This window comes from Natator depressus, chromosome 27 (genome assembly GCF_965152275.1).
Source record: "Natator depressus isolate rNatDep1 chromosome 27, rNatDep2.hap1, whole genome shotgun sequence".
Lineage (NCBI taxonomy): Eukaryota > Metazoa > Chordata > Testudines > Cheloniidae > Natator > Natator depressus.
The window spans coordinates 3,292,048-3,311,058 of record NC_134260.1 but is presented as its reverse complement, the minus strand read 5'-3'; the positions used below and the strand labels follow the sequence as shown (position 1 = coordinate 3,311,058).

Sequence of the window (19,011 nt, the reverse complement as noted above, 5' to 3'; positions counted from 1 at the left end):
AGTGAGTGGCGTGATGACCCACTCATGAGGAAGGGGCATGTTCAGCCTGCACCACAACCCCCCTCTGTGGGAGATCAGTGGTGACGTGGCACAGCACTACGGCACACTCAGATCTTGCTGTACTCATGTGACCATGTAGCAAGGTAGCAAATTCTAACACTCTGAACAGGAAGGTCAGATTCTTCTGCTGAGACCCCCTCAGCTCATGTGGTAACACATCGCACTAAAATTCCACTCAGCTGCTGCTGGCTGGTGGGTCCTGTTAATGCCAACCAGCATATACAATGGAGGGAAAGGGGGTAGGAGAAGAGTTTCTCTGGAAGACAAAGGGAACTAGGAATCTAGGACAGAGGAGGTGCTGCAGGAAAATCCGAGAGACAGCTAAGCCCTGGGTGGAAGCTTAGGTGGAGGTTTATGCTTCTGTGGAAGAAACGCAGTCGTCACTCTTAGGTTGTTTGCAAGAAGTCAGAGACAGTTTATTCTCAAGCAGTTGCAATGGGGAGAGTGCGCACGGATAGGGATTCCCCCTTCCTAGGCAGGTCTCTGCCAGATAAACAATTAGGGCAAGCATTTATACCTTTTGTTGCATACAATAATGATCAACAGCCACATCTTGTTTATACATATTCCTTCCTGATATCTCACTTTTGAAAGCAGTTCCTGCTACAGTCTGCATTCCATTCTTATCTAACACAAGGTCAAAACAGCATCTCTTACAGTTTTCCCACTCGCTTCCCACTCGCTCAGGCCCTGCCTTAAAGTCTCACGTCATTAGAATTAGAGTTAGTCTGATTCTTGCTCTATTCCTAAGAAAACTAAGATGTCTGCATTCAAATTCCCTTTATGCCTTTTTCCACTTCCACACTGCTGTTGTTTATAAGATAGCAGTAAAGCCATACCCCAGGAAGGGGCAGAGTTTGCTCTGTTGAGGACAGGTTAGGAACTCAGTATGGAGGAGGATCGTTGTGGCTGGTTAGAAATTTCTTGAGTAAGAAATTGCTTAAGGAATAAGGACTAAGATGCTAGCTGATTGGTGCCACAGTTCTGTCCTCTGACAGTGTATAATAGTCATTGCAAGCTCTTCGGCCTTCCCAGTGCAGCAGCCTGAGCATCCACATCTGAACCCCCTTCTCAGTGGTTGGATTCAGGTAACACCGGGCTTTATAGTACCGCTCGCCTCCGACAGACATTCCCAACACAGATGGCAGCCTTGTTTCCCCTGTCTCTCATACAGGCACGCTGGTCCCATGTTACAGAGTGCAGCTGTATGGATGCCATGTCATGCTGGCCTAGCCGCAGGAAGGACACCTGAGGGGAGTCTGTGGCTATGCCATTCATTAGTGGGATAAGTTTCACAGCTGAGCCCATGTGTCCTCAGACACCTTTCCCCATGCCCTGTCTCCTCTCCCCTGTACCCTGGTGAATGAGAGAGCACAAAGGGGCTTGAGACTCTCTCCTGGTCAGTACAAAGGATATGCCTCAGACTCAGTGTTACTGGATGGAGTATCTCCTTGCACTTGCACCGAGCAGCCCTGCATGCCTGCATGCGAGGCCCTTATGGCACATACCCCTCTCTACTCCTGTCTGGCTACGGAGAGGGAGAGTCTGCTGAGAGGCAATTCCTTTGCTAGTTTCATCTTCCTCATGCTCTGAGCTGCCTGGTTTGAATCATTTGCACTGGCATTCAGTCCGCGTGCTCAAGCCAGATCAGTCCTTGGGGTAATTGCTCTTCGGATAGTTTTAGCCCCTGGTGTCTAATGTTCAACTGGTTGACTGAGAAACTTCAAAACTGGAACAAGTCCAGGCAGACTCCACAACCTCATCACCTTACCCAGGCAAATCCAGTGGCTGTTTCCACTTTGTCTCTCTCTGCCAGTAGGACTCTAAAGTATGAAAAAGAACCTAAAAGAAGGGAAGGAAAAGGACAGGAGGTTACCAGGGCTGCCAAACCTCTCAAGGTGAATGCAAACATGTCCCTGTGATTGAAACTTCACTAATCCTTTGCTGGGCTGATGTTGGTATAAATTAGAGAGAAGCCCCAGGTGAATGCCAGGATCTACAAAGCCCTGATTTAAGGATGTTGAGCTGGATTCTCACCCAAAATTCTCAGTTCTGTGTCAGATCTAGAGATACACATTTATATGGACACTGCAAAGGTGAAACAGGGTTTTGAAACAATGAAACCCACTAGCTTCCTCAAATCACCCACTGGCTGGGCTGAATCAGCCAAACTGGAATGTGAGAGTCAATGCTTCCAAACTACAGTGCGCCATTTCATTCAAAAGACTGTTAATAAATATGACTGACAGCTTCTGACTGTTCTTGGGGTACCCTGGAGTCACCCTGTTACTCCCCTTGCCTCCAGCACGAGGGAGTCTTCCTTGTAGTAGCTGGATGTCAGCTCCCTAACACAACCAGACTTTCAGCCAATCAAGCACTTTCCTCCAGACTATGTCAACCTGTCTTTGCCTTGCAGGTCAACCATAGGTACAGCCCAATCCCCAAATCCCTCTGTGGTGTTCTCTGTGATATCCAGCCCCCAACATTAGCTACTCACAGAAATCCCAGATCCTTTGCCCCCATAGGAGCAGAGTACTCCAGTTTGCTATTAAATCACCATTCCTGTAAACTGCACAGCACTTGTGAGCATTTATAATTAAACAGAAGTAAGTTTATTTAAGAAGGAATAGAGATTGAACTAGAAACAAGAGAGAGTGGTGGAAACAAATTGCTACAATGCAAAACAAAATCATAAAAAGCAAACTTGGGCTTATCAATTGTTACCTTTCCTATGTGATAAAGTAGGGTTTCCCCCTCAAAGTTCTGTCTCTTGTAGAGCTAGCTGGTTCCTGGATCCTGGATCCTGGTTCCTGTGAAGACATCCCTGTTCCCCAAGATATTTCCCCAGTGAATGGAAAAAGAGTGCATCACCCCACTCTGAAACATTCTTTTGTCTCTATTTATAGATGGGGCGAACCCCTGTCTGGTAAGCCTTAATACGTTATGAGTTTTCTGTAGATACCTTATGTGTTACCCCACATGGATAAATACCCTGCAAGACATGTGTTTGGAGTAGTGAGTTTGTCAGGTCTGAGACAAGAGTTGTTTGCAAAGAACGGGACCTTTTGCCAAGGGTCCGTGTGTCCTACAGCCCATGGCACCAATCCACATGGCACCTTCAGTTGTGTTTTGAATGCCCTCCTGCCTTCTGACAACTTTCATTCACCCTTAGGCCCCAAATTGTAACAGTGGGATCCTCATTAGGACATCTACATCCTACTTTTGGTTGCTCAGGTTGTCATGCAGATGTCTTTGGGATGATAGCAAGAGCTAAGAGCCAGATTCTGATCTCACTTACACAAGGCAAAATTCAGGAGTTACTCTACTGGTTTCAGCAGAGGCCCCATAGATTAATAGAATTTTCAATAGATTCTAAGACTAAATATGGAATTTGGATGTTCTATTTAGGTACCTACCACTAAAGATGGGCACGTTTTCAATGGGCCTCCTTAGCTACATGTCCAAACAGGTGACTACAAAAAACCCAGACCCCACTAGAAACATGCCCCCTGGATGATCACCCTCTCTGTGGTGCTGTGGGTATTGGTAAAAGAATGTAATACCACGCTCAGTGTCAACTAAAGGTAAAAATTCTTAATCTCACTCAACTACAAATCAAAGTATATTCCAAGCTTCCTGGTGAGAACTGTCTGCCCTGCTGGGGGAATTCCTCTGAACACTTGATTTCCTGCAAAAAAGCTAAGACACAGCTCTCCTGCGTTCCTTCAGGACAGGTAGAATTTTAAAACTCAAGGGGCCTAATCCTACACCACTGAACTCAGTGGCAGTTTTGCTGTTGACTTCAATAGGTGAGCATCTCGCCGTGCTGAGTGTGATTCTAGTGTTTAAAGATATGTATTTTTTGTACAACATGGCCCCTAAATGCAAGCCAACTACTTCATCTGGTGCTCAACTGAAGAAACAGCGATCTGTTCCGATGCTGGAGGAGAAACTGGCTGTGTTGGACTTATTGAGAGACAGTATGTCGGTCTCCAACATGGCATGTAAATATGGCTGCAATGAATCTAGCATCCGTGCCATCAAGATTCGAGAGAGAGAAATTCGTCAAGCCTTGGCATCAAGTGCTCCAATAACTGCTAAGTTGACGAGCCAGGTGCGTGATAAGACTTTAGTGAAGACTGAAAAGGCATTAAACTTATGGCTGGAAGACATGAACCGTAAACATGTGCCTATCGATGGCAACATGTTGTGAGAAAAGGCTCTTAGCCTCTACGCGCTGTTCAAACTTCCCGCCAAAGAGGGACAGCCTTCTGAGGAGAAGGAATTCAAAGCCAGCCACGGTTGGCTTAACAGTTTTAGGAACCGCTTCAACCTCAAAAACGTGCAGACTACTGGTGAAGCTGTGTCTGCCAATGAAGAGGCAGCAAAAGCCTGCCCCGAACAATTAAAGAAAATCCCAGAAGCAAAGGGCTACCTTCCGGAACACGTTTTGAATGCTGACGAGACTGGGCTCTTCTGGAAAAAAATGCCCAACCGCACTTACTTTTCGAAATCAGAAGGACAAGCCCCTGGCTTCAAAGCAGCTAACGACCGTGTGGCTGTGTTGTTTGGTGGCAATGCGGCTGGGCATTCAATAAAGCCGGGCTTGCTCTACGGGGCTGCAGATCCCCGTGCCTTAAAAGGCAAGAACAAAAATCTCCTGCCTGTGTTCTGACAATCAAATAAAAAGGCTTGGGTGAGGGCAGCATTATTTCTGGATTGGTTCCACACGTGTTTCATTCCGGAGGTCAAGGGGTACCTCAAAGAGAAAGGACTTGACTTTAAAGTGCTGCTGATCGTAGACAATGCTCCTGGCCACCCTGCGGCACTCCGGTTTGCGCATAACGACGCTGAAGTCGTCTTTCTCCCCCACAATACCACCTCCAACCTCCAACCTCTCGACCAAGGCGTGATTCGCTGTTTCAAGGCCACGTACACGAGGCTTACGTTCTCATGGATACATAGCGCTATGGATGCTGATCCCAATCTTAATGTGATGGAGTGTTGGAAGTCCTTCAACATTGCCGATTGCATCATTTATATTAAACAGGCAATGGATGCAATCAAGCCTGAAACAGTCAATGCATGTTGGCGAAATCTATGGAAAGAACATGTGAATGATTTTAAGGGTTTCCCAACCATTGACGAAGCAGTGAAACGCATTGTTCAGGTGGCCAGGCAAGTGGGTGGTGATGGCTTCATCGACATCCTTGAGAAAGAAATTGAAGAATTAATTGAGAGCCATAGAGAAACATTGACTAACGAAGAGTTAGAGGAACTGATAAAATCGTCTACAGAAGACAAAGATGATGACGACGAACAGGAAGAGCCAGCAAGTTGGAATCTTCATAAATTTGCTGAAGTGTTCCAAGCAGCAAAACACTTGAATGGTTTAATTTCTGAATACGATCCCTCTATGGAACGAAGCCTCAAAATCACACGGAGTATTACGGACGATTTGAGACCACCTCAAGAAATGTTTGAGCTGCTCAAGAGACAACAGCAACAGTTACCGATCACCATGTTTTTCAAGGAAAAACAACCAGCAGCAGATGAGCCTATGCAAACAACTTCTTGAGCTGAACCAGAGCCAACCACTTCGTCAATGACTCGCTCTCCATCACCCAAGCTCTCCGTCACCTCTGTCTCCTGGATCGAAATCAAGCCCTGATGACCCCCCTGTAATTACCCTCCTGTAATTACCCCCTGTAATTAAAAATACAGTACTGTAAAATTATATTTTGCGTATGTACTTTTTATTATATACTGTACATTACTGTGTACATTATATATTTATAGCAGGGGAGGGATAGCTCAGTGGTTTGAGCATTGGCCTGCTAAACCCAGGGTTATGAGTTCAATCCCTGAGGGGGCCATTTAGGGATCTGGGGCAAAAATTGGGGATTGGTCCTGCTTTGAGCAGGGGGTTGGACTAGATACCTCCTGAGGTCCCTTCCAGCCCTGATATTCTATATTACTGTACAGGGTTGTAGACACAAAACCATGTACAGTATACTGTACTTTATGGGTGATTTAAGGGATTTTCAAGGTGATTTAAGGGATTTTATAATTTTGACTATATGCGATTTTTGCCTTACACGCTGACTTTAGAACCTAACCCCTGCATAAGATGCAACTCCACTGTAGTACCTCAGAGCCCCCACCATCTAGTCCCATCACTGACTGTTGGAGATATTTGATGCTAACAGTCACAGATTGGATACATGGGCAGTCCCATTAGACCATCCCTCCATAAATTTATCAAGCTCAGTCTTGAAGCCAATTAGGGTTTTTGCTCCACTGCTCCCTTTGGAAGGTTGCTCCAGAACTTCACTCCTCTGATGGTTAGTAACCTTCATCTAATTTCAAGTCTAAACTTGTTGATGGCCAGTTTATATCCATTTGTGCTTGTGTCCACATTGGCGCTTAACTTAAACAGTGTTGCACATTAATTGGTCCATTTAGTCCCTGCTGGTGCACTTTACCCTAGTGCTCTTTGAAACAGCTATGTTAAAGCACACTAGGGAACCTTTAGCGTGCACCAGCAGGGTCTACATAGTCCAATTAAAGCACAACATGTTGGTGAGCTTTAGAAATCAACCCCCAACACAGAGCGCATCATTCCACAAGCCCTAAGAAAACACATTGAAAATGTGAGCCTTCAGATACCAAATTTGGGCTGTGACAAAGTTCCTCCTCTACCTTGGTGGGTCTTGAGCTTATTGGCGGATTTGCTCGCCTTGGAGCTTCACGGCAGCCCTCAGTTTGGCCGTTTTCGTGAACCCACAGTCCAGGTCAATTCCTCCTGTGTCTGACCAGGAGTTGGGAGGATTTGGGGGGAACCTGGGCCACCCTCTACTCCAGGTTCCAGCCCAGGGCCCTGTAGAATGCAGCTGTCTAGAGTGCCTCCTGGAACAGCTGTCTAGAGTGCCTCCCTGTACAACTCCCTGGGCTACTTCCCCTTGGCCTCCTCCCAACACCTTCTTTATCCTCACCATAGGACCTTCCTCCTGGTGTCTGATAATGCTTGTACTCCTCAGTCCTCCAACCGTCCAGGTTCTCACTCGCAGCTCCTAGTGCCTCTTGCTCCTAGCTCCTTACTCGCGCACCACAAACGGAAGTGAGCTCCTTTTTAAACCCAGGTGCTCTGATTAGCCTGCCTTAATTGATTCTAGCAGCTTCTTGAGGTGTTCTAATCAGCCTGTCTGTCTTAATTGTCTCCAGAAGGTTCCTGATTGTTCTGGAACCTTCCCTGTTACCTTACCCAGGGAAAAGGGACCTACTTAACCTGGGGCTAATATATCTACCTTCTATTATTCTCCGGTAGCCTTCTGGCCCGCCTCTGTCACAGGACCTTAAAAATCTTCCCAAATAATTCCATCTGAATGATAGAGGAATGCAAACAATACAGCCACTGACTACATGAACTAGAGCAGTGGTTCTTAAATTGTGGGTTGGGACCCCAAAGTGGGTCCCAACTCTGTTTTAATGGGGTTACCAGGTCTGGTGTTGGACTTGCTGAGGCCCAGCTTTGGCTCCCCCACCCAGGGCAGTGGGGCTCAGGCTTTGGCTTTGGCCCCTGCAGCCCGGGGTGGCAGGCCTGGGTGAGCTCAGGCTTTGGCCCATACTCCTGGGGTCTTGCAGTAATTTTCGTTGTCAGAAGCGGGTCATGGCACAATGAAGTTTGAGAACCCCTGAACTAGAGGAATCCACTGGCAGCTCCATGACAAGGAGCCCATATATTTCAGGCAGACAGGCACAGAGAACTCTGTGCTGGTGAAATTCAGGAGCGGAATGGATACAAGGAACTCACATGGAACCTAATCAAAAGCCCATCAAAATCAGTGGAAAGACTTCCATTGACTTCAATAGGCTTTGGACCAGATTCCATGGTCTTCACATATATGCTTGTTATTCATCTTTTAAAAACTGCCCATGGCACAGTGTGATGCCAGGCAGTGGCAGATTCGAGTCTGGTTGAGTACCTCAAAGGCTCCACTTCCCGTGTATCATGGCCTCTTTCTCCATAATACAGCGATGATGAAACCTGCCAGTCTTCATGGCTAGTCAGTTTATAACACGTGGACTGTTCCAGGAGAAAGTTTTGCCTTGATACCAAACACCCCCTCTCTCTTCCTGATCCTTTCATACCAGTCCCTCCCCATCTGCCTAACTGTTCCTGGGCCAGATCTTGATATCTCTGTTCAGTGACAGACTGTCCTAAGTAAACAATAGGTAAGGTCGGCAGGATTTGGCTCTACATTTGCGGTTAAACTTAATGCACTCATCACCATTGTATGCATATTTTGGAATAGCATCAAGTCCCCCTAACTCCACCATTTATATTCCTTTCTTAAGCTGGGTTGTTCATGCTTGGTTGTCTCCAAGAGAGACATTTCCAGGCATACCAAAGGCTTCGTTAATGAGCCCTAATCCTAACCCTAATGAAAAGCTAAAGAGATGCATGTTGTTTTGCCCCCTGAGGATGGCAGAACATTAGAACCACCGACCTGGCAGCAGAGCAGAAATGGGTGAAGAGCCAGTGTACAGTGCGTAGCCTGGGGAGGAATGTCCTCTCACTGATGCATGATGCCTGGTAAATTGGCCAGAGAGAGAGGGAGTTTGGTATCAAGATCAAGTAAGTTGGTCATGGAGATATTAGACCAAATGAAGATTGCAGGTGGTGAAACACTATCTCTGGGCCAAAGCCTGCATTCTTACTCATTGAACTCGTGGAAATGAATAAAGACTGCAGCATCTGGCCCAGTGCATTTCAGTAGTTATCCATGTACAGAAATGAGTTTGGCGCCCACAGCCTTGGGTTCTGGGGAGACGTCTTACAGCTTTTAAAAGCAAGCCCACACATTAGGCTGCCTGAGACCAGACCCCATATTTCATTTATTTCCGCTTCCCCATGATCACTTGTTTGGATATCTGGTTATAAGGAGCCAGATCTTCAGCTGGTATAAGCTGGCATAGCTCCATTTGAAGTCAGTGGAGCGATGCAGACTTACATGAGTTGAGGACATTAGTCTTGGAGGAAATCCATTACTGACTGTTCCTAGGTGTTGTTTGTGCTGAATCACCCTGTCACCTTATTCTGCTGACACACAGGTAACTGTAAATAAAGCACCTCCACCGTCACGAATGAGGTGTCCTTATTGGCCTTTCACTGTGTCTATTCAGAACATGGGCTCCATACGTTGGAACTGGGCTAGCTGGTGAGGAGTTGTGTTTTCTTATTATAGTAACTTATTACTTTAATGATACTTTACCCTACTACAGCACCTTTCATCCAAAAATCTTTGAGGCATCACTGATATTCCCATGTGGTAGTTGTTGTTGTGCCCATTTTACAGGTGGATAATCAGGGATACAGAGACAGGAAGTGATTTTTCCTACGCTCACACTGTGGGTCAGTGGCAAAGTCAGGAAAACAACTCAAAAGTCCTGAGTTCCAATTGCCCAGCTCTAACCATTGCATCCCATGCACTCCCACTTAGGAGCCCTGGCTCCCAGTCCCCCCTGCTTTGACCACTAGGCACTGATTCCTTGATTTAAGGTTTAACTAGTTTGGGCCATGCAGTTATTTATCTTTAAAAAATAGATTGATTGCAAAGCAGCAAAACTAATTCTTGAAACCTTCCCTTCCTGAAGTTCTGCATCCCCACTGTGAGGGGTTTAGATTTACCTCCATCACCAACTAAGTCATTTTTCCCTTCCCCACCCTGAGACTGACAGAAAGCAGAAATATCCTTCTTCCTTACCTTGCAGAGTCTCATCATGGCAAGCCACATGCAGGAGCAGTGCACCCGGGTTCCTAAGTGAACTTAAAAAAAAAAAAGAAAAAGAAAAGAAAAAAAAGAAATCTCATTATCCCAGCAATGTCTCTTGCAAAAGGGTTTCTCTGTGCCCTTCCCCAGTGAGGGCTAGGAACAAAGTTGTGGGGCCGGGGGGGTGGGGGGGGAATGACTGACAGCCCTGAACTATAGAATCATCCCTTACCTTAGGCCATGCAATCTGATTGGCTGCCTGCTGACATCCCCAAGCCCTGCACTTTTTAATAGAAGCTTTTGGATGATCTACAGGGGGAAAGGCTTGGAGAGGTGCGTTTCTGACAAGAGAGAAAGTCATTCTGCACTTCAAGGGACTTTGTTTGACTGTTTGGGGTGGGGGGATACTTCATTTTTGCCCTTAATGTTTTTCTGAAAACTTCACTGAGGTTTTCCCTTGCACCAGTCTGGACTAATGGATTACCACCTGCTTGGATTAATTTTATCTTTTCTCTTCAGTGGCACAAAGGTCTTAGCCGGGTACCCAATTTGGTGGTAAGATTTCCCCCCCAGTTTTTATGATTAATTAATGAGTTCATTAATTATTAGAGATGGGGTTTGTGTGTGTGCATGTTCCTTCCTTCCCACCCTTAGTTCTTCAGAGCTAGGCACAATTGCGTGTTTGGTTCTGAACACAATTTCTGCAGCTTTGCCTGGTAATTCATTAAACATTTCAGGGTTATTTTTAAAGGACAATGTATAGGTTTATCCCTGAACTAATGAAGATTTCTCCAACCCCCTTAATTCTCCAATTTCAGCCATTGTAGTTGTGTTTAAAATAAATATACGAGGATGTATTTTTATTCACTGTGCAATATAATTTTCATCTGTCACAGGACTCTGGCTTTTGTTCGTAGGTAGATTTCTCCTCCCCTTCTTATTACATACTGCTCAATCCATTATTATTTTTTCATTCTATTTTCTTTTGGGCTGCTGCAGTTTTGGGTCTTCTTTCTCTCCTTTTGTTTTATTCAGTCATTCGTGTGAATTTAGTCCAGGAAATATGCAGAGGACACAAATGGCACCGAGAAAAAATTTTTATTGCAGATATGTTCCTTATTTTCTCTTACCAAAATATAAAAGAAATCCGTTTTATTTTAGAATGTGGCTGATAATTGAGCAGTATTATTCTACCTTTTAAAAATAAATACATTAACAAAATTTAATCAAAGGTTAGATCCCTCCTTGAAGAACAGAGATGCAAAACAAAACAATCATGAGTCACTTGGAGATAGAAGATGGTTAGTAGTATAGTACAATATTTCAGTCCATTTCTCAGTTTATCACATAGGATTTCTCATTGGAATGAGTCTCCTATGTCTCTATACAATGTAGGTAGGGTACTCTGTATGTATGGAGCCATGAGGCAGAAACTAGTTATGTCAAAATACTTTAATTATTTTTCCCCCTTCCAGAAAAGCTTTTTTTATTAATTAATCAAATCCCTTCTGTGCAGACTTGGAGATGCAAAGAAGTAGGCTGGAGTGAACTTGGAAATGGGCTGCCATGTCTGGGGAAAGGGAAAAGGGAGCAATTATTAAACAAATCTGTTAATTATCATGGGGACTAAGAATGAAAATTTCAATTATTGCAGTCAAAGCATGTCTAATAATGTTACTATGAGTATATAATTTCTAATCCTTTAAAAGCTACACAGACTCCTTAAAATGGCTAAATCTCAGCGTTTGCATTTTTTTTTCTGCAAAATAAAATTTTCCACCCTGATCACGAATGCTGAACTTGAGGGCCTAAGCCGGGCGTAGGAGGTCCACCAAAATGAAGACCTTGTCAGATTCCTTTAGACCCTTCTCCTCCTCATTCAATAATCAAGACTGTGAAGCATTGCAGTGTGTGTCTGGAGAGGGGGGTGCCTGCTGGGGGGCACCGATCAGAGTGGCTGTATCTAAAGAGAAAAAATGCCTTTGGAGCTGCACAGGATGATTGGACTTTGTTGTGCAGCCAACTGTTCGAGAATCCAATTGGGTTCGCACCCTGAATGAGAATCTGACATAATTCCGTGAGGGTTAAATGACTGAGTCAGGAGGCATCTGCTGAGACTTTCATACTGAGGAATGAAAATCCCCTGGAAGAGATAGATCTGTTTTCCTTCTCAAGCAGAGGGTTCTCCCTTAGAATGAGTCTTCTCCCTGTTGGCAGAGAAACACACCACAGAGAGTGCATTCCCCAGGCCCTTGGCACAAATAATACAAACAACGTGCATGTTTTCTGGTCACTTACACAAACAGGTTGTGCTGGGCAAGCAGTGACAGTGGGAGAGGAGAGGGTTAAATCAATCAATGTAGAACTTGCCTACAGTTCAGTAATCTGTACCCTGCACAGTTGAGCAGAGCCCTGTTCCCTGGCAGCGCTCAGAGTGCACAAGGAAGCTCTGCCATACCGATATGATGAGGTGACTGAGTCTTAAAATGGGGGAGGGGAGACAGAGAAAGTGGCTAAAGCTTTTGAGAGACTTTTCCCACGTTGAGTAGCCGCAGGCAGTGAGTATCTGGAGCCAGGGCTCCCCGGCACTTTGAGAATTCTCACTGCTAAGATCATGCATTCCAAAGCAGAGGAAATAAATGAGGGTCCCAGTTCAGCAAGACACTTAACCACACTCTTAATGTTCAGCACGTCCTTAAGTCCCACTGAAGTCAAGTGCTTAAACGCTTTGCGGAACTGCGTCCTAATTTCCTGTGCAATAGCGCCTGCTCTGAGAAGCACCTTCAAAAGGCAGCTGCCTCATTTTAAGCACTTCCTCTAAAATACCCTCATGCAGTACCCAGTGACCTTTAACTACAGAGCAACCTCTGCGAGATGAATAATTGCTAGACCTTCAGGGAGACGCTTGATTTGGGTTTTACCAGCCCTCAAGGCTGAGGGTGTACTATGCTCAGCTATCCTAGTGCAACCCCATTGGGCATTTTCCTAGCCTGTGTTGGAATCTTTGCCTCTAGACTACATTGGCAGTAGGCCAACCCCTCTGAAGTCAATGGGGTTGAGCCAGTATAAACGGGGGCCAAACTGGATCCTATTGTGTGCACAGAGTGTGTCAATGTAAGCTAGGAAAATACAACAGGAAATGTGGAATAAGAAACAGTGAATAGTAGGCTGAATCCAAGGTCTCTAGAATAATTCTGATTCTTCTGTAACTCAACTAAAGGGTTCAGTTTAGGTTGGAAATAAACTGATATAATGTCTTCCAAACAAGGAATAAGAATTAAAAAAAAAAATCCACTGAGGGACTCACATGTCCCAAAGTTTTGTAACACCTAGGCCTGGTGGTAGCAGCTGGATAGACATGATAGACAGGGTCTGTCCAGGTTTTCCCAAGATTGTCCCTTCTTTTAATGCATCTGTCCTGAGAAATCTGTAAGGGTGGTCAGTACACACTGCCAGCTGTCTAGTTTTGTGGGCTCAGGATCATCCTGGATGTCCTGGTTTTTTGTACCTCAGAGATGGCAACCCTAGATGTAGAAGATACCGCCCAATATCTGGAGCTGTTACAGTTGAACGATGGAGTATTCCCAAAACCAGTCTATTGGGTCAATAAAGCACATACTAAAATTGAGTCCAGTATCCATGTCTGATGAATGAATCTTCAAAGGCTTGATCCTATAGTTCTTACTACAGCAAATCTCCCCGTGCAGTTGATGGTCACTCTCTTGCACTAAGGACTTCAGTACTGAGCTGTTGGCCTCTCTTTCTAGAAATTATCATGAGAGACAGGGCAGGGAAACTGGGATGATTTTTCAGTCTGCAAAGTCAAACCCAGACCAAATGTTGGTTGGGATCCAGGTTCCATTTTATCTGTAGTTCTCTGGGATTGAGGTAAATGGTTCCAGCCCATATGCATATAACATGCATTTTATATATAAACTTTTCTGAAAAAGGCCCTGATTCACCAAGGTTCTTAAGCATGCATGAAACATTGGAGAGAATGGGAAGTAAATGGGATTACGTTCATGCTAAAGTACCTTGCTGGGTCTCCTTCCCACCCACCCACAACAACCATTTAATAAAAAGAGACAGTCCTGCCCACAAAAGCTTACATTCTAAATAAACAAAACAAATTGGTTGAAAGAATAATTAGAAACAGAATAACAAAACACCTGGATCATGTTCTGATGGGAACTTTAAAGGAAAATTGTGTCTCACTAATCTCTTATAATTCTTTGAACATGTCAATAAAATAGTGGAAAAAGGAGAACCTATTGGAGTTTACCAGTTGAATTTCTTTAGACTTCCAAAAGGCATTCAACTAGGTCCTACAAAAAAGGCTACTAAAGATGCTAAGTAGTTACAGCATGAGAGGCAAAGTATTATCATGGATCAAAAAATGGCCAGAGACAGAAAGCAAAGAGTAGGATGAAATGGTTAATTTTCAGCATGGAAGAAGTTAACAATGGGGGTCTCAAGCTTCCATACTAGTTCCTGTGTTGTTTAATACATTGATTAAAAATCTGGAAAGAGGATTGAGCTGGAAGAGGGCAAAATTTGCAGATGATTTGAAGTTATTTAGGTTAGTCACCACCAGAGAGGAGTGTGAGGAACTTCAGAGAAACTGGACCATGCTTGGTGAATGGGCAACATCTTGGCAAATGAAAGTCAGTGTTGATAAATGCAGAGTAATGCATGCTGGAGGGAAAAATAATCTACTCACATATTTTACAGAGTTATAAATTAAGTGTATCAACTCAAGAAAGAGACTTAGGTATCATTGTAGGCAGCTCAGTGAAACCTGTGCTCAATGTGCCGTTGTGGTCAAAAATACAAACGAGATGTTAGGATGCATAAGGAATGAGATGGAGAATAATACAGAATATTTTAATGCCATCCTATAAAGCAATGTTGCAGACTCACCTTTGAACTGTGTGCAGCCCAGGATCTCCAAAAGGCTATTGCAGAATGAAAGGGGATTCAAAGACGAGTGATGAGATGATGAAGAGCCAGGAAAAACTTTTATATGAAGAGAGATTGAAACAATTAGGATTGTTGCCTTAGAAAGGGAACAAATAAGATATAAAAAATATATAAAATACTGAAGGGTCTAGAGAAGATAGATCAGGATGTTCTGCTGTCCTTGTTTCATAACACAAGAGCAAGGGACATACTGTGAAATTAAAAGGTTGATTAAAATTAAATTATATTAAATTAAATTAACAGAGCCACAGCTGCTGGCTTTACTGACACAAACAAGCACCCACTCTCCGGCCGCTCCAGCTAGCCCTGCGAGAGCTCTCAGGAGAGGGAGCCTCCTTTACTCCCAGCTTGGTTCTATTGCAGAGCCTTTCAGCAGGGTTGTCAGAAGCAGACCGACTCCGCAGCTGAGCTGATATGGAATCACTGAGGGAGTGACATCGGGAATCCCACAATGGTGCTTAGAGTACGGCTACCCTTGGAGCTGGGGGGGTGATTCTCAGTGCGAGGAGACATACTCACACTAGCTCTAGTCGAGCCAGTAAGCTAAAATCAGAATGTAGGTGGAGGAAGGAGCTAGTTGCTGCAAGTGCTTATGTAACGCCGACAGACCCCGGTCACTGGTGGGCAGGACTGAACCAGGGACCTCAGGAGCTTAGTGCATGAGCTAAAAGCCATCTAGCTGTTAGCTAAGGTTGTGGAGCAGACTTATTTTATCTCTCTCTGTAAGTGGTCTTGGTGCCACTAGATGGGACAGAGCACCACAGCCAGGAGGTGTGTGGGTTACACTTACCCATCCGAGACCCTCGGCATGTACTTGGACAGTTGGCACTGCCATAGCTGTCCGATGTGAGGATATGAGACTGATGAGTGCTAGCTGGGAATCCCACACCAGCTCTCAGTGCAAATGTGCCCTTCCAGTTCTGTAAGTCTGGCCAAGCTACGGAAAGATTTCATGCACATTTGCAAAAGTAGACACTGATTTTGGGTACCTGATTTTCATGGGCGCTGAGCCCCGGCAGCTCTTCCCGAAATCAGGTGGAGCTGTGGATGCTCAGTCCTCTGAAAATCAGGCCCAAGTTATCTCAAGTTGGGCTCCCAAAAATCAGGAACCACTTCTGAAACTGTTGCCTTAATGTGTTAACGGACTGGCAGATTCTCCAATATCTATATCACCGACTCTCGGCTAGTATAGGTCTTTTTCCCCCTCTAGTGGCTAGTCCACATATAAGGACAAGAGCCTACTTCAGGAGCCAGCTTTTATTAAGGTATTAAGCCTTCATTTCAAGTAAGGCACTTGCTCTTAGCTCTGAAGGTCTCTGGTTGAAGCCCTGTTATAGGGTTACGATGATGTAAAAAAGCAGAATGTCTATCAAAATTATACGTTTTTTATAACTGATATTCCATTAACATACTCCAATGGCTGCAACTAGATTATGCTCAGTGTTAATTCCCTGCTTTATGGCTTATTAAGCAGTTCAGTGATGAATATTCATTCCTACTGGTGACAGTGCCTTGGCTGTGGTGAACTGAGTGGGGCCGGCCTCAGGATAGTATTTAGTGGACAGGCCTGGAAATATGCTGGCAGTCTATTTTCCTTGTTGTTGCTACCACAATCTGTGCAGTCCCCATCCTGTGGTTAAACAGAAGGCTCCAGAGCTGTCAGGCCTTGACCCATCCCAAAGCTAACCACTTAACTGGTCTTGAGGTTCCGTAGCTGTATTGCAACATACAAACTACGACCTGAAAAGAATGTTATGTTTGCAAAGTCAAGCACCCAGAAGTTAGAACTGCCAGACTTACAGTTCCCAGTGCCACCATAATTCATCCCTCTTGTGCGTACACTTTATGAGAGTCTTTAATTAGAGGGTCACCTGCTGCTTTTCCCACAGGACCCCTGCCTCAGTCAGTGCTCAGGAGGGAAGGTGCCCACTAATTGGGGAGCTAGTCGATATTTCTTTTTAGCTCATTCAATCAGGCCTTATTTACTGTCCATCATGCAAACCCTGCTCTGCATACGAAGTCATTCCCTCCTCAGGGGTGTTCTGTAGTGCCATCACCATCCCATTGGAGAGCGGTGAGATGGTACCATTGTCCTCTTTGCACAGGAGGAACTGAGGCATAGTGAGCTAGATTCCCACAAGGACTCAGGCACCCAACTGCCACTTTAGGTGCATAAATCCCAGAATCAGGCCCCACTGGGAATCCCAAAACTCCTGCGTAGCTGCTGCCGAATCCTGTGAGCATCTAAACTCACTCAGAGCCTATATTTTTGCAGTAAAAGCTCCCTGCACACCTAAGTTGCTGTCTCTGGTTATGCACAATACTGCTCCTCACCAGACATCCAGACGCCCAAGCCCCAGAGCGATGCACGAATGGGGGAGGATAGAACCAATCCACTAAGCATGCTCAGAGCTCACCTGCTGGATCACCCCCGATAGGGAAGCTTACATATGGCAGCAGCAGACACCTGGGAAGTGGGAGACCTCTGGCTCAAGTCCCCCCTCTACCTGAAGTGGAGAAATTATTTGAAGCAGGGCCCCCATCTCTCAGGTGAGTGTCCTAATCACTGAGGTATGGGAAAGTCTGATATGGGGCTGCCTCAATCTCTCCTGTTGAAGCTGTTCCATTATGGAGAACTAGTGGCCTGTGATGTGCAGGAGGTCGGACTAGATGATCACGATGGTCCCTTCTGGCCTTAAAGCCTCTGAGTCTCTGACAGTGTCATTGACGGAGCGTGAGGGGGAGTGCAAGCATGGGGGACTATGGTTAGAGCATTCAGAGCCCTCTTCAAATCCTTTCTCCCCATCAGCTGGTGCAGGGAGTTGAACCGGAGTTTCCCACATCCGAGGTGAGTACTCCAGCCATTGGGCTAAAAGCTAGGAGAGATGGTTTGCAGCTCAGAATCGCAAGCAGAGAGGGGCAGGGCTGAGGATGTACCCTGCCTGTTGGCATCTCCCACTGGCTAGCTTAGGCAGCTCCCTACATACATGCTGGCTTTTGTGAATCGCTGTCTACAGTATTAATTTGATAGGAAGCCTGGCTGCAAACACAGGCTTTGTGACTCACCGTGATTTTCTAGTTGCCTAAAAGTTACAGACATTAAGGCCAAAACTGTCAAGTGTCCACTAACTTCAGCCAAACTTGAGACACCACGGACTTGAGTTTTTAGAGCACCTTGCATTATATAGCACTTCCTGTGTTCAAAGCACAGCTCTCAGTGAACATCTCTGGCAGCCGTGGTGCTCAGCACGTCTGCAAATCTGTGTAGCTCAGTGTGCGGCCGCTGGAGCCAGAAGTCGGGGGCACCTGGGAAAAGTTTGCTGCAAGTGACTTGGCCAGCACCACACAGGGGCTCTGTGGTAGCAGCAGGGATAGGCTCCACATCTCCAAGGTGTTAGTCAGCTGCCCGAACCACAAGACGTTCCTTACTCCTCTGGTAATCCCCTGCCTCATTCACCCCGCTCCTTCCAACTTCTACAACAAACGAGGCAGGATCCTACAGACAAGAGCCTCCTTCACTACACAGCCCTGACTCATTCCCAGAGCACCCAACTGCCGCTTTAGGCATCTAAATCCCAGAATCAGGCCCCACTGGGATTCCCAAAACCCACACTCAGTCGCTGCTGAACCCTGTAGTTGGCTAAACTTGCTCGGTGCCTGCTTTTTTGCAGTGAAAGTTCCTTGCATGCCTCTTTCTGCCTCTGGCACCCCATGCCAGGCACGTGGACACCAAAGGCCCAGAGCAATGCATGAGGTGGGGGACGATAGGCATTCCTCCACCTAACTCACTTGCAGGGCCCAATCCAATACACATGCTCAGAGCTCACCTCCTGGCTTAGCCCCTATAGGCAAGTGTACGTGCTGCAGCAGTGGCCCTCCCTCCTGTCAGCCCAGAGGTTAGGGTGATGTCAAGAACTGTGGGTCTTGCCCCGGAGCCACAGGGCTCTGAGGAGCTAGTAAGCTCGAACCAGCCACTGTGACCCAGTGACCTGCTAGCAGTCGCTAGGGCGGAAGCTGAACCCCAACTGAGCACTCCAGTGCTGGAACTTGACTGAAAGGATGCAGGGGGGTCTGACTGGTTCACAGCTTCTCTATAAACCCAGCACAGGACCAGGAAGTTGTCCAGGGAACTGGGACCACGCTGCTCCTGTGGCTTGACTCCTCCTGTCCAACTTGTGGTTCCAATCTCTGGTTTGAC

General features: G+C 45.7%; 1 protein-coding gene and 1 long non-coding RNA gene across 2 annotated transcripts in view; one reads left to right on the top strand and one right to left on the bottom strand.

The window, feature by feature from the left end:
• Window positions 1–531: 531 nt before the first annotated feature.
• On the bottom strand, window positions 532–14,850 carry LOC141978581 (uncharacterized). The gene is made up of 3 exons (XR_012636402.1): window positions 14,754–14,850; window positions 9,828–9,889; window positions 532–1,902 (listed from the first exon to the last, which is right to left on the bottom strand). It is a non-coding gene; the product is annotated as an uncharacterized LOC141978581 (long non-coding RNA).
• Window positions 10,183–19,011, top strand: part of WNT3 (Wnt family member 3) — an 86,698-nt gene continuing 77,869 nt past the window's right edge. The window contains exon 1 of the mRNA XM_074940778.1: window positions 10,183–10,388. Coding sequence (XP_074796879.1) covers window positions 10,309–10,388 — 80 coding nt within the window. The 5' untranslated portion in view covers window positions 10,183–10,308. The remainder of the gene's footprint in view (window positions 10,389–19,011) is intronic.